At 37.0% G+C, this 19,800-nt stretch overlaps 1 protein-coding gene across 1 annotated transcript; it reads right to left on the bottom strand.

Annotated features, from left to right (window-relative positions):
- Window positions 1–644: 644 nt before the first annotated feature.
- Window positions 645–1,629, bottom strand: LOC100028525 (olfactory receptor 13A1-like). Its single transcript, XM_056798044.1, has one exon. It carries the CDS (start codon window positions 1,627–1,629, stop codon window positions 697–699), a length of 933 nt encoding a protein of 310 aa, XP_056654022.1. The 3' UTR covers window positions 645–696.
- Between the last annotated feature and the right edge of the window lie 18,171 nt (window positions 1,630–19,800).

Below are 19,800 nucleotides of genomic sequence, written 5' to 3'. Positions count from 1 at the left end.
CTAAGAAGTTAAGGGACTTGTTCTGAGCAACAGTCTGTATGTGAGGAGCTGGGAATTAAGACTATCCTTTTTGACTCAGTTGAATCCAGTCTTTCTCCAGAATCTTGAACTTCCTTTAGGATGGAGTATTAACTAGACACTAGATAGATAGTGAGAAAGAAAGAGAAAGAGAGAGAGAGAGGAAAAGAGAGAGAGAGAGACAGAGAGAGAGAGAGAGAGAGAGAGAGAGAGAGAGAGAGAGGTATGATATGGCATAATATTTAATGGTGTGGATTAAAGTTATATTTAACATAAAAGTGCACTTTATATGTTTTATTGACATATTGCTATATACAAACTGACATTTGGGCATACCAGGACATGTGTGCACTTTCATAGGCACCAACAATATTTTGGTTTCCAACACTAAAATGTTTTTCTTCTCTTAAAAAATTTGAACAGAAGAATTTTCTGTCATAGACGTATAAATCAGGAAATAATATAGAGATGGTAGCAACTTGTTAAGATTTAAACAATACTTAGAAGAAAATAAACAACTTTATAAATCTGAGCCTTGTAATTCCAAACATATGAGATCATGGTAATCATCAAATGATATTGACAATTCAGATTATTTAAAACATTTTTCTTAACTACATGCATAAGCAGCTTTATAACATACATCTAACCAAGGTGAAGAAGCATGAAAATCCCAGGTTAATTTCTAAAGCATGGGAAGAGCTTTCTGAGGGCCATTTTGACCTCCTTGTTCCTTAGAGTATAGATCAGAGGATTCAAAGTTGGGCTCAACATGGTGTATAGAACACCAGCTAGTTTACTTCTCTCTGGATTATAGCCACAAATAGGACTAATATAGGCATAGAAAACAGCAGTGTAATACATGGACACCACAATGAGATGGGAGGAGCAGGTAGAGAATGCTCTCTTCTTCCCTTCTGATGTCTGGATTTTCAGGATGCTGGAGATAATGAACCCATAGGACACCAAGGTTAGAACAAAATTTATAAAGCCATAGAAGGCATCAGATGAGACAGTCATAACCATATTAATGTAGGTGGAAGTACAGGAGAGCAACAACAGAGGAGGGATCTCACAGAAGAAATGAGTAATCACATTGGGTCCACAGAAGGACAGTTGTGTCATCAGACCAGTATTTATGGAGGAATTGAAGGCACATATCAGCCACACACTAGCTGCCAACACATTGCAGAGCATCTTGGTCATCCTGGTGCTGTAATGTAAAGGGTGGCAGATGGCCACATAACGATCATATGCCATGACAGTGAAAAGAAGTAATTCTGATGATCCAGACCAAATGAGGAAATAGAGCTGGGTCATGCAGCCCCTGTAGGAGATAGTATTCTCCTCTGAAAGCAGCCCCTGCAGCACTTTTGGCAGAATAGAGGAGGTGCAGATGATGTCCATTATAGCCAAGTTGAACAAAAAAAAGTACATGGGGCTGTGGAGGCTTGAGTTCAAAGTGATGGCTGTAATGATCAGGACATTGCCTGTGAGAGCCACTAGATACAAGGAGAGGAAACAGCCAAATAATGGAATGCGGAGATTGGGGTGTTCAGAGAAGCCTTGGAGGATAAACTCTGTGACTTGTGAATGGTTACTAATGGCCATTGAGCAAGGAGGGTTTTCTGAGCTTCTTGGGCCACACTTTCAAGGCTTAACCAAATGGTGTGAATGTGATGGGCAATAACTTCTAGAAAAAAGAGAAGACATTTAAGTATATATGCTTGATTTAAAACTCAATTCATTCAGTGAAATTATGGACTAACTTTCGTAAGAAGGACACAAGTAAAATAAAGAACATTAAACCTTCTTTAGAAACTCATACTATAATCAGATTCCTTAGAACCAAATCTAGAATTAATTCATATTAGGGATTTGATCTTCCCCTGAACTCTATTGCTTTGAGTATTCTTTTTGTCAGGATCTGGCATTTGTCCAATATGAAACATTTTTTTATATATTTGGTTATACTCCAGATCCTCTATCATTTGGTGACACATTATTTATCTTCCCATTCCAGTCCAGAATGTGTACTGCTGATGTATTATATATATATATATATATATGTGAGATACACATATGTCTATGCATATATCTATGTTCACATATGCATGTAGGTACATATCATATAGATAAGGAAAATTTTGATACATGGTACATGAAATGAAAACTTATAGAAGTTGTGCCCCTCTTTCCCAAATAATCTAGTGACTTTTCTGTCTTTTTAAAAATATTTCTAAGTATTTTTATCTTAGTCACCTTGGGATGTAGATAGTAGTATCATCTCTACTCCCCATTTATGAGTTGCAAAACAAAGGTTAGGAAGTGTGTAGTGTGAAGAAGGGATTAACTGTCCCCTGCCTATTTAGATTTTAGCTACCAGGAATGTATACAACCTGACTTAATCCATATGTGTGTGTGTGAGATCTATGACCCACATCTGCTAGTGATGGACAAATCAAAAATGATTGACTGCCCCTGGGCAGTGTGAAGCAAAGCTAAGCTGCAGTTGGTCCACTTAAAATGGAAGGAAGGCACAGGAAGTGATGCAAAGAACTGTCATTAAAAATGGTGTTAACTTCCTGTGATCAGTTTTGTCTCCTCTCAACATGGCCTTGGAGAAGCTCTGGCTAGGGACCACACACTGCTCTTGGATCTTTGTGAGTGAAAAGCCTGACTCCCTTTTCTGACTTTTTGGAGGTATTAGCCTCCAAATTGAGGAGAGGTCCCTCATCTTATAAGAGGCTTTGTGACTAGAACCTTTGTTTAATTTATCTCTGGACCCCCCATTGCTGGGGTCTCTGAAGCCCTATCTGGTATTGACTGGGTAGGAGTAATATTCTCTCTCTCTGTCTCTCTGTCTCTGTCTCTGTCTCTCTCTGTCTCTGACTCTCTGTCTCTGTCTCTCTCTGTCTCTGTCTCTCTGTCTCTGTCTCTCTCTGTCTCTGTCTCTGTCTCTGTCTCTCTGTCTCTGTTGCTGTCTGTCTCTGTCACTGTCTGTCTCTGTCTCTGTCTCTGTCTCTCTCTCTCCTTTCACTCTTTCTATTTTGTAAAGAAATTACCATAAAAAGTCATTCTGACTTGAGTAATAATTTTGACAACCACACTCTTAAAAATTTAGTCCAACCATTTAATTTTAACCTTTACAGTCGTGACTTGATCCAGTTTCCTATATATATAATGAGATCTAGAGGCCTCTAGTAGAACTTACATATATCTTGTCATCTCCTCAGTTCATACCAAAGAAGGATACCTGTTGAAGGTGCTCAGTAAATACTGCTCTGTGCATAGCCTCTTCTCTCTGTCTTTTGCTCATTTACTCTCACTCTCGCTTGCTTTCTTTCCTTTAGGATTTGAGAAATTTCCTCCTTAATTGAAAATCCAACTATAATATTGTCCCCATGAAGTTAATCTTTCTCTGCTTCATACTTTCCTAGCCAGCTGACTAAATACATAGTATAATGTGATAATAAGAGTGATATGACTTTTAATACCCCAATATAGGCCCCAATTATCTGTAACTGTTGTTTGAAAGTATCATGTCTTATTTAGAAATATTCAATGAATTCTTATCCTATAAAATTTTCATACATTTTTTGACATTCAGGTGAGAGACTTCAGAGGCACCATCAGGACTATAAAGCTGGGCAGCTAAATGGCTCAGTGAATAGAGAGCCAAGCCAAGGAATAGGAAGTCCTGGTTTCAAATCTGGCCATAGATATTTCCTAGTTGTTGGACCCTATAAAAGTCACTTCATACCAATTGCCTAGCCTTTACTACTCTTCTACCATGGAGGGTATGGGGTGCTCAGGGAGGAGTAGTATCTCTGGTATGGAGGGCTTGTCATGCCTTCCTAGGGCAGCTCTCCAGCCTCTGACCCCCACCTGACACCCAGCTCTCACTTGTGGCTCCCAGTAGCTGCTAGCATGCGGCAGCGGCTGCACCCCGGGCAACGTCTTGGACAGGCCGGCCAAACCTTGTGAGGGTAGCCATCGGGTCATCGACCCCTGGTGAACCAGGGCTTTGCTCACCCAGCATGTGAAGACTGCTTCAGCTGAACAGATAGAAGAATCCAATAAGAAGGTTCAACGGCTGAGATGGTGACCCAGCAAAGCACTGTGGAGTGCTCAGGGCATGTTGGGGCACAAAAGACAACACAGCCATCCAATGCAGCTGAGGAAGTCTCCAGGTGTAACGACTTTTCATGCCACTGGACTCAGGCTTCCAAAGCCGAGAGAGTGGGACTGTCTCTGTGCATCGACTCTTCCTCTTAAATCTCCTTCACGCACAAGTGTTTTTGTGCATGCTCATCTACATCACAGATGAAAGCACACAAAGACAATTCCTATCCTAAGTTACCAAAAGACTACTACTACTACCATGGAACCAATACTTAGATTCTGAGATAGGATGTAAGGGTTTTAAAAATAGACTATCTAGGAAGGAGGAGCAGAGTCAAGAGGGCAGAGAAGAAGTAGTCACCTAAGTAAGTTTCCCAGTTTTTCTTCCAAACAATGCTAAGGTAATTAAAATTAAATTTTAGAGCATGAGAGTCAAAAAATGGCCATTTTCTCACATTAAGCAAATTTAGGAGATGATCAAGAGACATCTGTGACATTGGGACCCTTGCTCATCCATAATAATTTCCTACTTAATAGGAACTCTGAGATAACAAGTTGTCTGACCAAAGGAGGTCAGACAACTAATCAGAAAGAGATTTAAGGAATCCTTTGCTGAATTTGGGTCCAGTTGAGATTAATTGGCATTTCTATTTCAGTTCTGTATTGCAATTCCCTGGGCAGGAAAGAGCACTACAAGACCATTTCAAGACAGAAGTTCCAAGGCAGACAATAGAACTAGAAAGAAAGCGGAAAAAGAACAGGGCCCCAGTCACAGTTCCAGGGCCCAATGGAGTAGATGCAGGAAAGAAGAAGCCTTTCCCAGGTAAAGATCAGAGTTCAAAGAATGTGACAATTGACCATTAGTAGTGCCTCTCCCCAGATTACAGAACCTTGGAAGCACCAAAAACTTGCCACCCCCAATTTAGCTCTGAAAAGAACATCACAAGAAGCCTAAAGCTTGGGACAATGCCTCCCCATATAGAGATGAGTCCAACTTTACTATGAAGTTCAAAATAAAGAAATAGGATGGAAAAATGAGGAAACTACAAAATAGAATCTGAATATAAAAACTACTACAGGAGAAGGAAAGACTCAGACAGACATTCAGAAGTTTACAATGTTTTAAAAAAAACAAACTAAAAGCAAAACTTCATTTATAATCGGTGTGAATTGGCACCTCAGAGTTGTTTCAATTGTCCCTTCACTAATCAACAATAATTAAGAGAATTTCATTCTATGAAAATAGATTGGTTTCAAGTCTTCTTTTTATAAATGCCTGTTCTATATCACTTGACAACTTATTAACTGGAATCATTTTTATTTTTATAAATTTGACTCCATTCCCAACATAATTCAGAAAATTGCCTTTAACAGAAAGAATTGATATAAAATTATTATATTAATTTATTATCTGTTACATATCATTTTATCAACATATTTCTCTGATTGGTTACTTTTTAAAACAGATTTTTGCTTTTGTTTTGTCTAACATCATCATTGCTTTTAAATTCAGATAAAGCTTAATAAACTCCATGTGTATCTTTTTGTTTCAAATGTTTCTTGTAAAAAACATATTGTTGGATTCTAGTTTCTAAACCATTTTACTATACACTTCCATTTTATGGGTCTTAGATATACCTCACTGGGATATTTGACTTTAAGATCATTGAAATCAGATACGTTGGCAATAAAAATTCTAAAGGATGATATTTAAATAAAAATATTCAGATATTTCTTTAGTTTCTATTTATGTTATAATCAAGGTACATATAATTTTGTTCTGAGGTTAATGATACATTTGGATATAGCAGTTTCTCTTATAATATATTCAGATTTTGGACAGGGCTCTCTCTCATCTTGTGGTATGAGTTAAAAAGGTAAAATTTAATAAGGCTCCATTTAGAGACTACAAGGTGAATAGATGAATTTTAAAATCAATTACACAAGTAAGGATTGGACCATCTTGTCTTTATGACATTTAACTTGTGGGTATTTGGGGGAAGAATAAAGAATTTAATTAATTGATTTCCCAATTATTGTCAAGATTAGGTTATAAGAACCAATATCTTGAATGCTTCATAAAACATAGCAAAATACATAAAAATTCTGTTGAACTTTGAATATCTAAAATATTGCATTTATTCCTGAGAAACACATTTTAATAACAATATCAGAAACTTGAAATTCATCCAGAGAAAGGAGTCCAGAATAATGAGTAGTTAAAAATTTTTAAATGAGGTTTGACCAAATGATCCAGGATTTTTACCTTGTAAAAGTCATAAATATCTATCTTAAAACAGTTGAACAAATATTCAAAATGTCAAAGCTGTAAAAGAGTGACAAGCCTTTACCCTACAGAGGAAAATCAAGTTGGAATTTAAAAGGATACAGGTTTCAGATCAATACTCATGACAATTGGATTTTAAAACAACAAGTATATTCCTCTTCTTGAATTTCAAAAGAAAAGGACCTGTAAAAAACTAGTCCAACATCCGTACTCAGAGCAATATGAAGAAAGATCCCCATCCATCACTGGAATTCAATAAAGCTCTTATGAAATGACTGTTCACAATTTTGTTTCAATCAACTGTTATTTTAATTTTACTCTTCAAAGATTAGACACCATGAAGCAAATCAAGAGACTGTTGAATAGAAAAGGTGGTCTTGATGCTGGGGTTGGTTAAAATTAATATCTAAATCCCTCACTACAATTTCATCTTTTTTTCCTCTTCAATTCTGCCTACTACTCATTTGCCATAATGGAAATTGTCATAGGCTGCATTAGCAGGTTGTGTAGGGGTTCACTCTTTTGTATCATGGACTTCTTTTATAATCTTGTGAAGTCTATGGATCTCTTTAAAATAAAATTTAAATTCATATATTAAAATACATAGAATAACACAGGGATTTTTTAAATGGAGTGATCAAAATATTTTAGAAACAAAAATAAGCTCTTGAACCCCCAACTAAGAACACCTGAGAGTGAGTTTTTCCACATTCTAGGATTTCCAAAGGAAGCTGAATGACCGTTTGTTGTCAAGAAGAATACAAGACACAGTGTTAGGACAAAATAAACTAACATCTCTTTCACCTTGGGATTGCTGGGGGTCTCTGACCAAATCCAGCTACTCTTTTCTTCCTTTTCTGGATCACTGCCTTGTCATGGCAGAGGGGCTCACATAGCTCCATGGAACTGTAACCTATACAACATAAGGTCACCCAAGATGCACTGGTTAAGGTGGGGAATTCTGACAAAAGGAAATCCTTTGGGAAAGGATATGGCAAACCTCTCCAGTATCTTTGCAAAGAAAACCCAGGGAGAGTATTCCCATGATAAAGACCTTGGAAAGAATGATCCCCTCGAGACAGAAGGTAAATGCCACATTATTGGGGAAGAGCAGAGGACAACCACAAGTAGCTTCAGCGCTAATGAAGTGGTTGGGACAAAGATGAAAGGAAGTCAGCTGAGATTAGGGCTGTTGATAAAAGGAAAGTCTAATATTATAAAGAACAATATTACATATGAAGATATAATGTAGGTTCTATAAGCCAAGGTAAATGGAATAAGGTCAAATAAGAGATAATTAAATAAGAGATGGAAAAATTAAACACTGACATGTTGAGAGAAAATAGGGAAAACCACCAGACCATATAGCTATGACCAAAAACCATCAATTGAGAATATGAAGTGAAAATAAGGAATAGATTTAAGGGAGAACTGTGGACAGAGATTCATACTTGCTCTCTATATGACTCTGGGCAAGTCACTTAACTCTGTTTTCCTCAGTTGGATTATTTATAAATTGAGATAGAAAAATAAATGGCAAACTACTCCAGTATATTTGCCAAGAAAACCCGAAGTGGCGATGTGAAGAGTTGTGCACAATTGAAAAATGAGTGACAAAATGATGATAGCTAAGATTTGTATGTAGTACTTTAAACATCTCTAAAATGTTTTTAGTTTAGGAAGCATTTTACAAATATTTCCTTTTATCCTATTATCACAACCCTAGTTAGAAGTACAGTTGTTTTACTAATTATATAGAGAAGGAGACTGAGAAAAACAGATTTCCCCAGGGTCATACATGGAGGAAGTGTCTGATGCCAGATTTTAACTTGGTTCTTCCTAACTCCATGGACACCTACATTGCTGCTTGTTGGTTACCTATTGATCTATAAAATTGTACCTTGACAGAATCCTAATGGGTCACATTGATTATTTTATTTTCTTTTAGTGAATTTTTCATTTTATTCTGAATTTAGAAATCAAAAAAAAAGTGGAATTTGCATAAAAATTAGAGAAAGCAGACTGAACATGACATTGTTGATCTGTATTATGTCTTTGGCTATTTGGTAAACATTATTTCCAAATTAATGTCTTTGAATGATATTTACCTATTACGATTGACAGGAAACTTTCTCCTTAGTTTTCAAGTAGGCCCTTTGAAGTATTTCTTGTTGTTCAGTTGTTCCTCAGTTGTGTTGAACTCCTTCAAAATCCATCTGGGGTTTTCTTGACAAAGATATTAGGTAGTATTTCCTTTCCCATCTCATTTTTGCAATGAGGAAACTGAGGCAAACATAGTTAAGTAACTTGCCCAGGGTTATGCATCTAGTCAATGGCTGAGGCCACATTTGAACTCTTGGCATTTTATCCAATGCACCACCTTTAAGCACTCAAATCAAAGCACAAGAAAAGAAAATAGTTCACATTATAAACTAATAGAAACACAAACCCCACACAGTCTTGAATATACATGTATAACATTTACTGAATGCAAATAAAAATGAAAAATTCCCTCCTTGACATTTAAGGCCTGTCACAATCCATCCCTAAACTATGTCAGTACTATCCTTTGTATCTTCTACCCATGCTGTCATTAGATTAGATCCTCCTTTCTCCTGCTCCTATGTATTTTTCAGGTGGGATCATAGATGCAAATCGCATTGCAAAGGTGAAAGTGCTATATGAAATTCATTAATTTTTCTCTCATTTTTCTAATATTGGATGATAAGGAAGAGGATGAGGATGAGAATTTATGTACAGACATGGAATAACTATTCCCCACTATCCTCCACTCCTCCTCCATTCTCTTTTTCAGTGAAATATTTTTTTAAAATAATGAAAGTATCATTACATATTCATATCATTCATTCAGTTACCTGGATTTATTCCTTTTTACTAAGCCACTTAGTGCTTTCTTGATTCAAAGATCAAAATTTTGGTTCAAAATTGGAAACTTCAACTTAGAGAAATGAATTCATATGAATTATGTTACAAAGACAATAAGTCACAATGGCAGAATTCAAATGCAACATAAAAGCAGAAATTGGCTTGTCATATTGGCTACTTAAATCCAAGTGAACTGGGTCCTACTTGTGAATGTAATCAGAGAATTTCAAGACTACGGGTTGGTTCAATAGTTGATATTTCATGACCCATGGATTTCCTTATATAATATTCCCATAAAGTTGGCATTCAGCTTATGCTTGAGGACCATCCAATAAATGGAAAATTCCCTGCCTCCATATGGAGCCCATTCAGTTCTGGATAATTCTGATTTGCGGGTATTTTCTCCATACATCAAGAGGAAATTTGCCTCTTTGTAATTTCCCTCCATTGCTCCTATCTCTCTTTTCTGTGGCTTTCCAGAAATAGGGACTGAACCTGCAGATTCATTCACTTAGGGAACTTCCAGATAAGGAAACTCCCTGTATCCATACCAGTCAGCAGCTGCTCTTGTTTGGTCTTAGAGAGTTAAGTAGAATATTGAGAGGTTAAGAAACTTGCCCAGATCACACAGTATGTGGCTAAGGTCTGAATTCCACCCAGGGCCACCTGGCTTCATGAACACTCATATCTGACCCTCATCTGCATGTGGAGAGAGTCAAACCTTTCTTTCACATATGTGAAATCTGTTATCACATCACTTGTCCCCTAGCCCTTCAACTCTGCATGGACATGATAGAGGAGTGAGGCAAATGTTTGCCAGTCTTGTATCATTCTCCTGAAACTTCCTTTTAAGAGGTGTTTGCTGATGAATGATTAGGATTATATCAGTGACCAACATTATTTTCTAAGTATTCATCAAGAATTACAGCAACAAAGCACATAAGAAAAAAATTCATTTGGTCACTAGGAATCCTGACTATTCAAAAGAACAGGATAATGCCTTCTCATACTCACAGAATGTCTTCTGTTCTAAGCTTCCTGGGTTCCTGCTTTCAATGAATCATAAAACGAAATTTTAAAAGCTATTGATCTGATGAGTGGAGGTTTCAAAATAAGCTCATTTCTGGAGCAATACAGATATAGCACTCTGAGCCATGCTTCAAATGGTCTTTAAATAGACTTTGGTTAATTTAAAGCATATGCATAAAGCATAAGCATCAGCTCCAGAGGGCCCTGGAGACAGTTATTTAAAGTTAAACCTCTACAGGGCAATTAAATATTCCTCTCAATCGCTCACTCAACATGTGACTCTTTTAATGTAACAAATGGATGGACTATGATACTGAATACTGAGGATATGTAAAGTTACCATGGCTATCAAGTAAAAGTCAAAGAAGGTAGCTGTAATCCTTTCATATGATGTGCAGAATCAACATTGTAGCACCTAGCATTTGAGCTCAAATAATTTGCAGTTGTTATAAATGTTTCATTGGTATTTGTTTTCTACTGTCAAATGAAGTATTTTTAGAATCACTGGGGAGTGGGGAAGCAGTGAGGCAGGGAATAATTTGTGATCCCTATTTTCTTCTCTCCATATCTCCATGGAAGTTTCACGAAATCAATCATTCTTTCACTTCTTTTTCTCCCACTAACTGCCCAACTAGAGTCTAAACTCGGATATTCCAAAAGATCATAGGACAGTGATGGCAAACCTATGGCACATGTGCCAAACAATGGCACTCCGGTCACCTGCCAGAGTTTGTTACTAGAAAGCCAGAGGAGTTCAGGACAAAGATGTTTCCCTCCCCCTTTCCATGAGCGTTGAGTACATTCCTCACTTTACCTCTCAGCCCAGCAGCTCAATGGGAGTTCTTCCTCCCTCCACTGTCTGGGGGAATGTCACAGGCAGGGTCCAGCCTCACTCATGGTTCCAGGGGTTCCGGTCAGGTGGCAAATGGTCAGTCAAGAAAATAAAAAATGGAAGACTGCTGTGTATATCATTCAGTCATGGGCATGCTTTGCATCTATTAGCAGCGCTACCATCCCCACATCTGACCTTTATTTTATACCTATTTTCTTTTTTTAAACATTATTTTATTTGGTAATTTTCAAACATTATTCATTGGAAACAAAGGTCATTTTCTTTTCCTCCCCCACCTCCCAGCACCCCTCCCATAGCCAATGCGTGATTCTACTGGGTATCAATGTGTCCTTGATTTGAACCCATTTCCATGTTGTTGGTATTTGCATTAGGTTGTTCATTTAGAGTCTCTCATCAATCATGTCCCCTCAAACCCTGTCATCAAGAAGTTGCTTTTCCTCGGTGTTTTTACTCCCACAGTTTGTCCTCTGCTTGTGGATAGGGTTTTTACTCCTATATCCCTGCAGAACGTGTAGGGACATTGTATTGACACTAATGGAGAAGTTCATTATGATTGATTGTACCACAATGTTTCAGTCTCTGTGTACGTTTTCATGGTTCTGCTTCTTTTTCTCTGCATCACTTCCTAGAGGTTGTTCCAGTCTCCATCGAATTCCTCTACTTTATTATTCCTTTGAGCACAATAGTATTCCACCACCAACATATACCACAATTTGTTCAGCCATTCCCCAATTGAAGGGCATCCCCTCATTTTCTAATTTTTGGCCACCACAAAGAAGGCAGCTATGAATATTCTTGTACAAGTCTTTTTCCTAATTATCTCTTTGGGGTACAAACCCAGCAGTGCTATGGCTGGATCAAAGGGCAGACAGTCTTTTATCACCCTTTGGGCAAAGTTTGAGATTGCTCTCCAGAATGGTTGAATCATTTCAAAACTCTACCTGCAATGAATTAATGTCCCCACTTTGCCACATCCACTTCAGCATTCATTACATTCCTTTGCTGTCATGTTTGCCAATCTGCTAGGTGTGAGGTGATACCTCAGAGTTGTTTTGATTTGCATTTCTCTGATTATCAGAGATTTAGAGCACTTTTTCATGTGCTTATTAATAGTTTTGATTTCTTTGGCTGAAATCTGCCTGTTCATGTCCCTTGCCCATTTATCAATTGAAGAATGGCTTGATTTTTTGTACAGTTGATTAAGCTCTTTATGAATTTGAGTAATTAGACCTTTGTCAGACATTTTTGTTATGAAGATTGTTTCCCAATTTGTTGCTTCCCTTCTCATTTTGGTTACATTGGTTTTAAAATCATTCCCTTTCCAAAGGTCTGACATGTATACTATTCTGTGTTCACCTAATTTATTTAGTTTCCTTCTTTATATTCAGGTCATTCACCCATTCTGAGTTTATCTTGGTGTAGGGTGTGAGGTGTTGATCCAAACCTAATCTCTCCCACACTGTCTTCCAATTTTCCCAGCAGTTTTTTATCAAATACTGGATTTTTGTCCCCAAAACAGGGGTCTTTGGATTTGTCATAGACTGTAGTGCTGAGGTCACTTGCCCCAAGTCTATTCCACTGATCCTCCTTTCTGTCTCAGCCAGTACCAAATTGTTTTGATGACCACTGCTTTATAATAGAGTTTGAGATCTGGGACTGCAAGGCCACCTTCCTTTATATATTTTTTTATTATTTCCCTGGATATCCTTGATCCTTTGTTCTTCCAAATGAACTTTGTTATGGTTTTTTTCTAAATCAGTAAAAAATTTTTTGGAAGTTCAATGGGTATAGCACTAAATAGATGAATAAGTTTGGGTAGGATGGTCATTTTTATTATATTGGCTCGTCCTATCCATGAGCAGTTAATGCTTTTCCAATTGCTCAAGTCTAGTTTTAATTGTGTGGAGAGTGTTTTGTAGTTGTGTTCTTATAATTCCTGTGTTTGTCTCGGGAGATAGATTCCTAAGTATTTTATTTTGTCTAAGGTGATTTTTGAATGGGATTTGTCTTTCTAATTCTAGCTGCTGAGCTGTGTTGAAAATATATAGAAATACTGATGACTTATGCAGGTTTATTTTGTATCCTGCAACTTTGCTAAAGTTGTTGATTATTTTGATTAGCTTTTTGGTTAATTCTCTAGAATTCTTTAAATAGATCATCATATCATCTGCAAAGAGTGATAACTTGGTCTCCTCCCTGCCTATTTTAATGCCTTCAATTTCTTTTCCTTCTGTAATTGCTACTGCTAGTGTTCTAGTACAATGTTAAATAATAGAGGTGATAATGGGCATCCTTGTTTCACTCCTGATCTTATTGGGAACGCATCTAGTTTATCCCCATTGCAGATGATGTTAGATGATAGTTTTAAATATATGCTGTTTATTGTTTTTAGGAAAGACCCTTCTATTCCTATGCTTTCTATTGTTTTTTAATAAGAATGTGTGTTGTATTTTATCAAAGGCTTTTATGTATCTATTGAGATAATCATGTGATTTTTGTTGGTTTGCTTGTTGATATGGTCAATTATGTGGATGGTTTTCCTAATATTGAACTAGTCCTGCATCCCTGGTATAAATCCTACTTGATCGTAGTGAATGACCCTTGTGATGACTTGCTGGGGTCTTTTTGTTAGTATCCCATTTAAGATTTTTGCATCTATATTCATTAGGGAGATTGGTCTATAGTTTTCTTTCTCCGTTTTTGACCTGTCTGGCTTTGGAATCAGTACCATGTTTGTGTCATAAAAGGAATTTGGTAGAACTCCCTCTTTGCTTATTATGTCAAATAGTTTGTATAGTATTGGGGTTAGCTGTTCTTTGAATGTTTGATAGAATTCACTGGTGAATCCATCAGGCCCTGGGGATTTTTCTTGGGCAATTCTTTGTTGGCCTGTTGGATTTCTTTTTCTGATATGGGATTGTTTAAGAATTCTATTTCTTCTTCTGTTAGTCTAGGGGATTTATATTTTTTGTAAATATTCATCCATATCACCTAGATTGGTACATTTATTGCTATATAGTTGGGCAAAGTATTTTTTAATGATTGCCTTAATTTCCTCCTCATTGGAGGTGAGGTCACCCTTCTCATATTTGATGCTGTTAATTTGCTTTTCTTCTTTCCTTTTCTTAATTAGATTGACCAGTACTTTGCCTATTCTGTTTGTTTATTCAAAGTACCAGCTTCTAGTCTTATTTATTAGTTCAATAGTTCTATCACTTTAGATTTTATTAATTTATCCCTTAGTTTTTAGGATCTCTAGCTTGGTTTTCTTCTGGGGTTTTTTAATTTGTTCACTTTAAAGTTTTTTTATTTGCATTTCCAATTCATTGATCTCTGCCCTCCCTGATCTGTTAATATATGCCCTCAGGGGTATGAATTTTCCTCTGAGTACTGCTTTGGCTGCATCCCATAAGTTTGAAGGGATGTCTCACCATTGTCATTTTCCTCAATAAAATTATTAATTATTTCTATGATTTGTTCTCTAATGAACTGATTTTGGAGTATCATATTATTTAATTTCGAATTAATTTTTGATTTGCCTCTCTGTATACCCTTACTGCTCATTATTTTTATTGCCTTATGACCTGAAAAGGTTACATTTATTATTTCTGTTTTTCTGCATTTGTATGCCATATTTCTGTGACCTAGTGTATGGTCAATCTTTGTGAATGTACCATGTGGTGCTAAGAAGAAGGTGTATTCCTTTTTGTCCATATTTATTTTTCTCCATATGTCTATTACCTCTAATTAACTAAGATTTTTCTAAGATTTCATTCACATCTTTTACCTCTTTCTTATTTATTTTTTGGTTTGATTTATCTAAATAATTTTTGGTTCAGGTCTCCCACTAATATGGTTTTACTGTCTATTTCCTCCTTCAGTTCTCCTAGTTTCTCCATTAGAAATTTGGGTCCTATACCATTTGGTGCATACATGTTGATTAGTGATATTTCCTCATTGTCTATACTCCCTTTTAACAGAATATAATTACCTTCCATATCCCTTTTAAGCTGGTCTATTTTTGCTTTGGATTTGTCAGATATCATGATTGCAACTCCTGCCTTCTTTCTATCAGTTGAGGCCCAAAAGCTCTTACTCCATCCTTTAATTCTGACCATGTGAATATCTACCCACCTCATGTGTATTTCTTGAAGACAACATATGGTAGGGTTTTGGATTCTAATCCATTCTGCTAATTGTCTACATGTTATGGGTGAGTTTAACCCATTCACATTCAAAGTTATGATTGTCACTTGTGGATTCCCTGGCACTTTGATATCCTCCCCTAATTCTGACCTTTATTCTTTAGCTATAACCTTTAAAACCAGTGATTTACTTTAAATCAGTCCCCCTAATCCCCTCCCTTGATATGCTTCCCTTTTTAGCCCCTCCTTTTTTGTTCTCTTCTTGTTTGTTTGTTGGTTTGAGGATTTTTTGCTTGTTTGTTTGTTTTTTTAGGGTCTGTTAACTTCCTTTCCCCCTCTCCTTCCCTCCCTTTTTATACTCCCTCCCCCCCCTCCTTAATTTCACCTTCTCTCTTACCCTGTTGGATAAAATAGAATTCAAGATCCCAATGGATCTAGATGTTCTTCCTTCTCAGTTGATTTCACTGAGAGTAAGTTTTAAGTAATATAAGTTAGCACTCTCTTCCTCTCCTTCTTATAGGAGATTTCTTCCCCTCCCCTTCCCATGTGTATCTTTGTGTGAGAAAGATTATTCTATTTAGTTTTTTTTCTATTTCTTGAAGAATATCTTAGTACCATCAATGATTCCTCCCTCCCTTTTTCTTTCTTCCTCCCTTTTTTCCATATTGTCTTAATGCCCCAATCTTTCCCTGTGCATGATTCTTCTAACTACTCTAATGATGCATGCAATTTTTGAGAGTTACACATTAAATTTTCCCCACATATTAACATATAAAATTTTATATAAATGTATCCTTATAGAAGAGAGTTTGAATAAAAGAAAAATATAACATTTTTCTCCTTTTCCCTTTCCTTCATATTTACCTTTTCATGTTTCTCTTGCTCTTTGTGTTTTGATGTCAAACTTTCCACAGAGCTCTGGTCTTTTCTTTACAAATACTTGGAAATCTTCTATTTTGTTGAATGCCCATACTTTCCCCTGGAAGTATGTAGTCAGTTTTGATGGATAGCTGATTCTTGGTCGAAGATCCAGATCTCTTGCCTTTCTGAATATCATGTTCCATGCCTTATGGTCTTTCAGTGTGGAAAATACAAGGTCTTTTGTGACTGTGATTGACATTTCTTTATATCTAAATTGTCTTTTTCTGGTTTCTTGTAAGATTTTTTTTTTTGCTTGAAAGCTTTGGAATTTGGCAATTACATTCCTGGGAGTTGTCTTTTGGGGATCTAGTGTGGAGGGTGTTTTATGAGCTCTTTCAATGCCTATTTTTCCCCCTTGTTCTAGAATCTCCGGGCAGTTTTCTCGGATGATATTTTCTAATATGATATTCAGATTACTGTTTATTTCTGGCTTTTTTGGTAGACCAATGATTTTCAGGTTGTCTCTCCTTCCTCTGTTTTCCAGGTCTGTCAACTTGTCAGTGAGATATTTTATGTTATCTTCTAATTTCTTAGTCTTTTGACTTTGCTTTATTAATTCTTGCTCTTTTCCGAGATCATTGTTTTCTAGTTTCCTGATTCTGACCTTTAAAGACTGGTTTTCCTTTTCAGTTTGGTTGTCTGGCTTTTTGAGGCTTCAAGCCGTTTCTGCAATTGCGTGTTTTCTTCCTTCCAATTGCTGAGTTCCTTTTGCATTATTTCTCATTTTTCCTGACAGAAGGCTTCCATCTTTTTCATAACTTCCAATTTAAATTGTTCAAGAACTTGTGGACAATTTCCATTTCTTTTGGAAGGTTTTGGAGCATTTGTTTGTGTTTCTTCTTCTATTTACTCTGTATTCTATATTTTCCCTCCATAAAATGTATCCAAAGTCACCCCCATCTTCTTGCTTTTCTTGGTGTTGGGAGGCTGTTCCTGGGCATTTTTTTTGCCACCTCTATGTGTTTTTTATCTCCCCTTTCTGGTCAGAAATCTGAGTGAGGAGGGTTTGCTCTCAGTGTAAGGGTTTAGTGATCAAGGCTTTATTCTCGGGCAAATTCTTGGTTCTCCACAGCTGCTCTGTCTTCCTGGGGAAGCCCAGGGTCTGCCCTCCCCTGCCTGCCAGCTTTTCAGGTGTTACTTCTCTCAGGTATGGGTCTTTGGTCACCTTAGTTAACTCCCAAGACCTGTGGATACTGAAAAAAATAGACTTGAATAGAGGACTACAATCCCCATAAGCCTCTTTGCTCCACTTCCCCAGAATGCCTTGTAATCTCACCTGGGCTGAGATGAGAAGGTATTTAAGCTGATTCAAAGGCTTTTGAGGGGCTCTCTCTTGGCTCTTTTTGGACTTCCATTTTGGAGCAGCAGCGTCTCTTGCGTGATGTGAGGTTATTTTGTCTAGGCCTCTGGCCTAGGCACATGTTTCTTACTTGTATATTATTTAATCTTTAACCTTTAATAAACCTCTAAAAAATATTATACTTCTTGCAGAGAGAAACTAATTTCTACCTGCCTCAGATGCCTCAGTCTCCCCATATCCCCTAAATTTTAATCTTTACAGTTTGGTGACCACGAAGGAAAAAAAAAACTCAATCTTCTGAATTCTTTTCTGATCTTTAGTTCAACTTTTAATATCTAGTACCTAGAAAAAAATTTTTTTGAGCCATATTTCTCTGGCCAAGGTTTTCTACCCTCACAAAGCTGCTACAGGCTCCAGACCTGCTGCCCACCCCAAGTGCCTCGGCCCCTCCACTTCCTGCCTGCAGCCTGCAGTCCTGATCATCCTCACCTGGTACCTGGTCCAGGCCTTGCCCACCCCCACAGCCACTCCAGCTCCTGCTCCTGGCCTCTCACCAGCCTGCTGCCTGCCTATTTCTGCGCCCCAAACCCTCGAGCACAACCCCAGTTGGCTCATCATCCAGATCCTTAGAGCAGATGGCTGAGGACTCATTTCGACCAGCTGGTAACAGTATTGGCCACGTAGGTGGAGGGGAGAGAGGAGAAGGAAAGGAGAATGGGTAATTTTCCCTTAGGCTAAGCCTCCACACAAACGGGGGGTGTATTGGCTCCACTCGGGTGATCTGGGGCAGGAGGAGGGATCATATCAGGGGAGAGAGGAAAGAGAGAAAAGGGAGAGGAGAAGAAACAGATTTTTCAAATAGAAACTTAAAAAGCAATGGGCTGTTTAAAAGGATTTTTGACTGTTCTGGTAATTTCATTGATTTTACCTGCCTGTCAGGGAGCAGACTCAGCCCAAAGATTCAACTTTAACTTTGGGGAGGCAAATGGGTGGCTCAGCGACCTGATAGCCAGGCCTACAGACATTCGGTCCTGGGTTAAAATCTGGCCTCAGATACTTCCCAGCTATGGGGCCCTGGACAGGTCCCTTGAAACCCATTGCCTAGCCCTTACTAATCTGCCTTTGGACAATAGACATTTAAATGGATAAACACACCCAAGGGACTTTAAAGAGTTGAGGTTATATTCTAAGGCATTTCAGACTCTATTGGTTTATAAAAATCTCTGTATTCTATTGCATTTTTTGTTATGGTTTAACTTTGTGATTTTAAGTTCATATATTACTGGATTCAATATTATTCTGCTTGAACTGAAGGTTGATTGAATTTATTTTGAAAGTACTGGGTTTTTAAAATTCTGTTGTTTTTCCCCTATAACTGTGTTGAACAAATATTATTGTGAATAAGCCCATATATGAAAAAATAGCTTTTTTCTATTTTGCTGAGGATAGATGCACTTCAGAACTAGTTATAATTGTATTAACAACCTTTGGAAATTTTAATGTGCTAAATACCTCAAATGATTTGATTTTAAGGGTTTTTTAAATATGATTTTTGGAATTTTTTTTAACAATCTGGTTATTTTTGCCTGCCCCTACCACGAGGTAAGGCCCATTAGCTGAAGTGAAATACATTTTATAAACCCCCAACCTTCCCACATGTGAATGGAAGTTGGGCAGTTAATCTCAGGGCATTTGTATCCCTAAAAGCCTCCAAGAAAAAGGAGCACCCCTTTATTTATGCTCTTCAGCTCACTACTTTACTTACAGCAGAATGATATATAGATTTCTTGATTATGTTCTAAACCCAAGATAAGTTTTACTTTGTTTTAAAAAATATGTTTAAATACCAAGGTTGAAGGATTGCTATGTTTGTAAAAATTGTGACAAATGTCCATCAATTCATAGGTTTTAAAAATGTCATACAGCAACTTATGTGAAATATGAAAGTGTGTTTGTTTGCTATTGTAATTAATTGGGCTATTGAGAATTTTGGGGATATTGATATCTACATATTTGTACTACTGTATTTTTAAAAATGAAAAATTGTTAACCTTGTTCAATTCATTTGCCTTCTACTCACAGTGATCATGGCCAGATATTAAGAGGAAATGGATCTCATTTTTGGTGAGAAAGCCTTGCATTTTATATTTTCTTAACTGACACAGAGTGTCAATGATTATAAGCTATATTTTTGAATTTTAAAGCTCTTTTATTAATATATATTTCTTGCATGTGC

The sequence above is a fragment of the Monodelphis domestica genome, chromosome 1, assembly GCF_027887165.1.
Source record: "Monodelphis domestica isolate mMonDom1 chromosome 1, mMonDom1.pri, whole genome shotgun sequence".
Classification (NCBI taxonomy): Eukaryota; Metazoa; Chordata; class Mammalia; order Didelphimorphia; family Didelphidae; genus Monodelphis; species Monodelphis domestica.
This window is presented reverse-complemented; position numbering and strand designations above follow the sequence as displayed.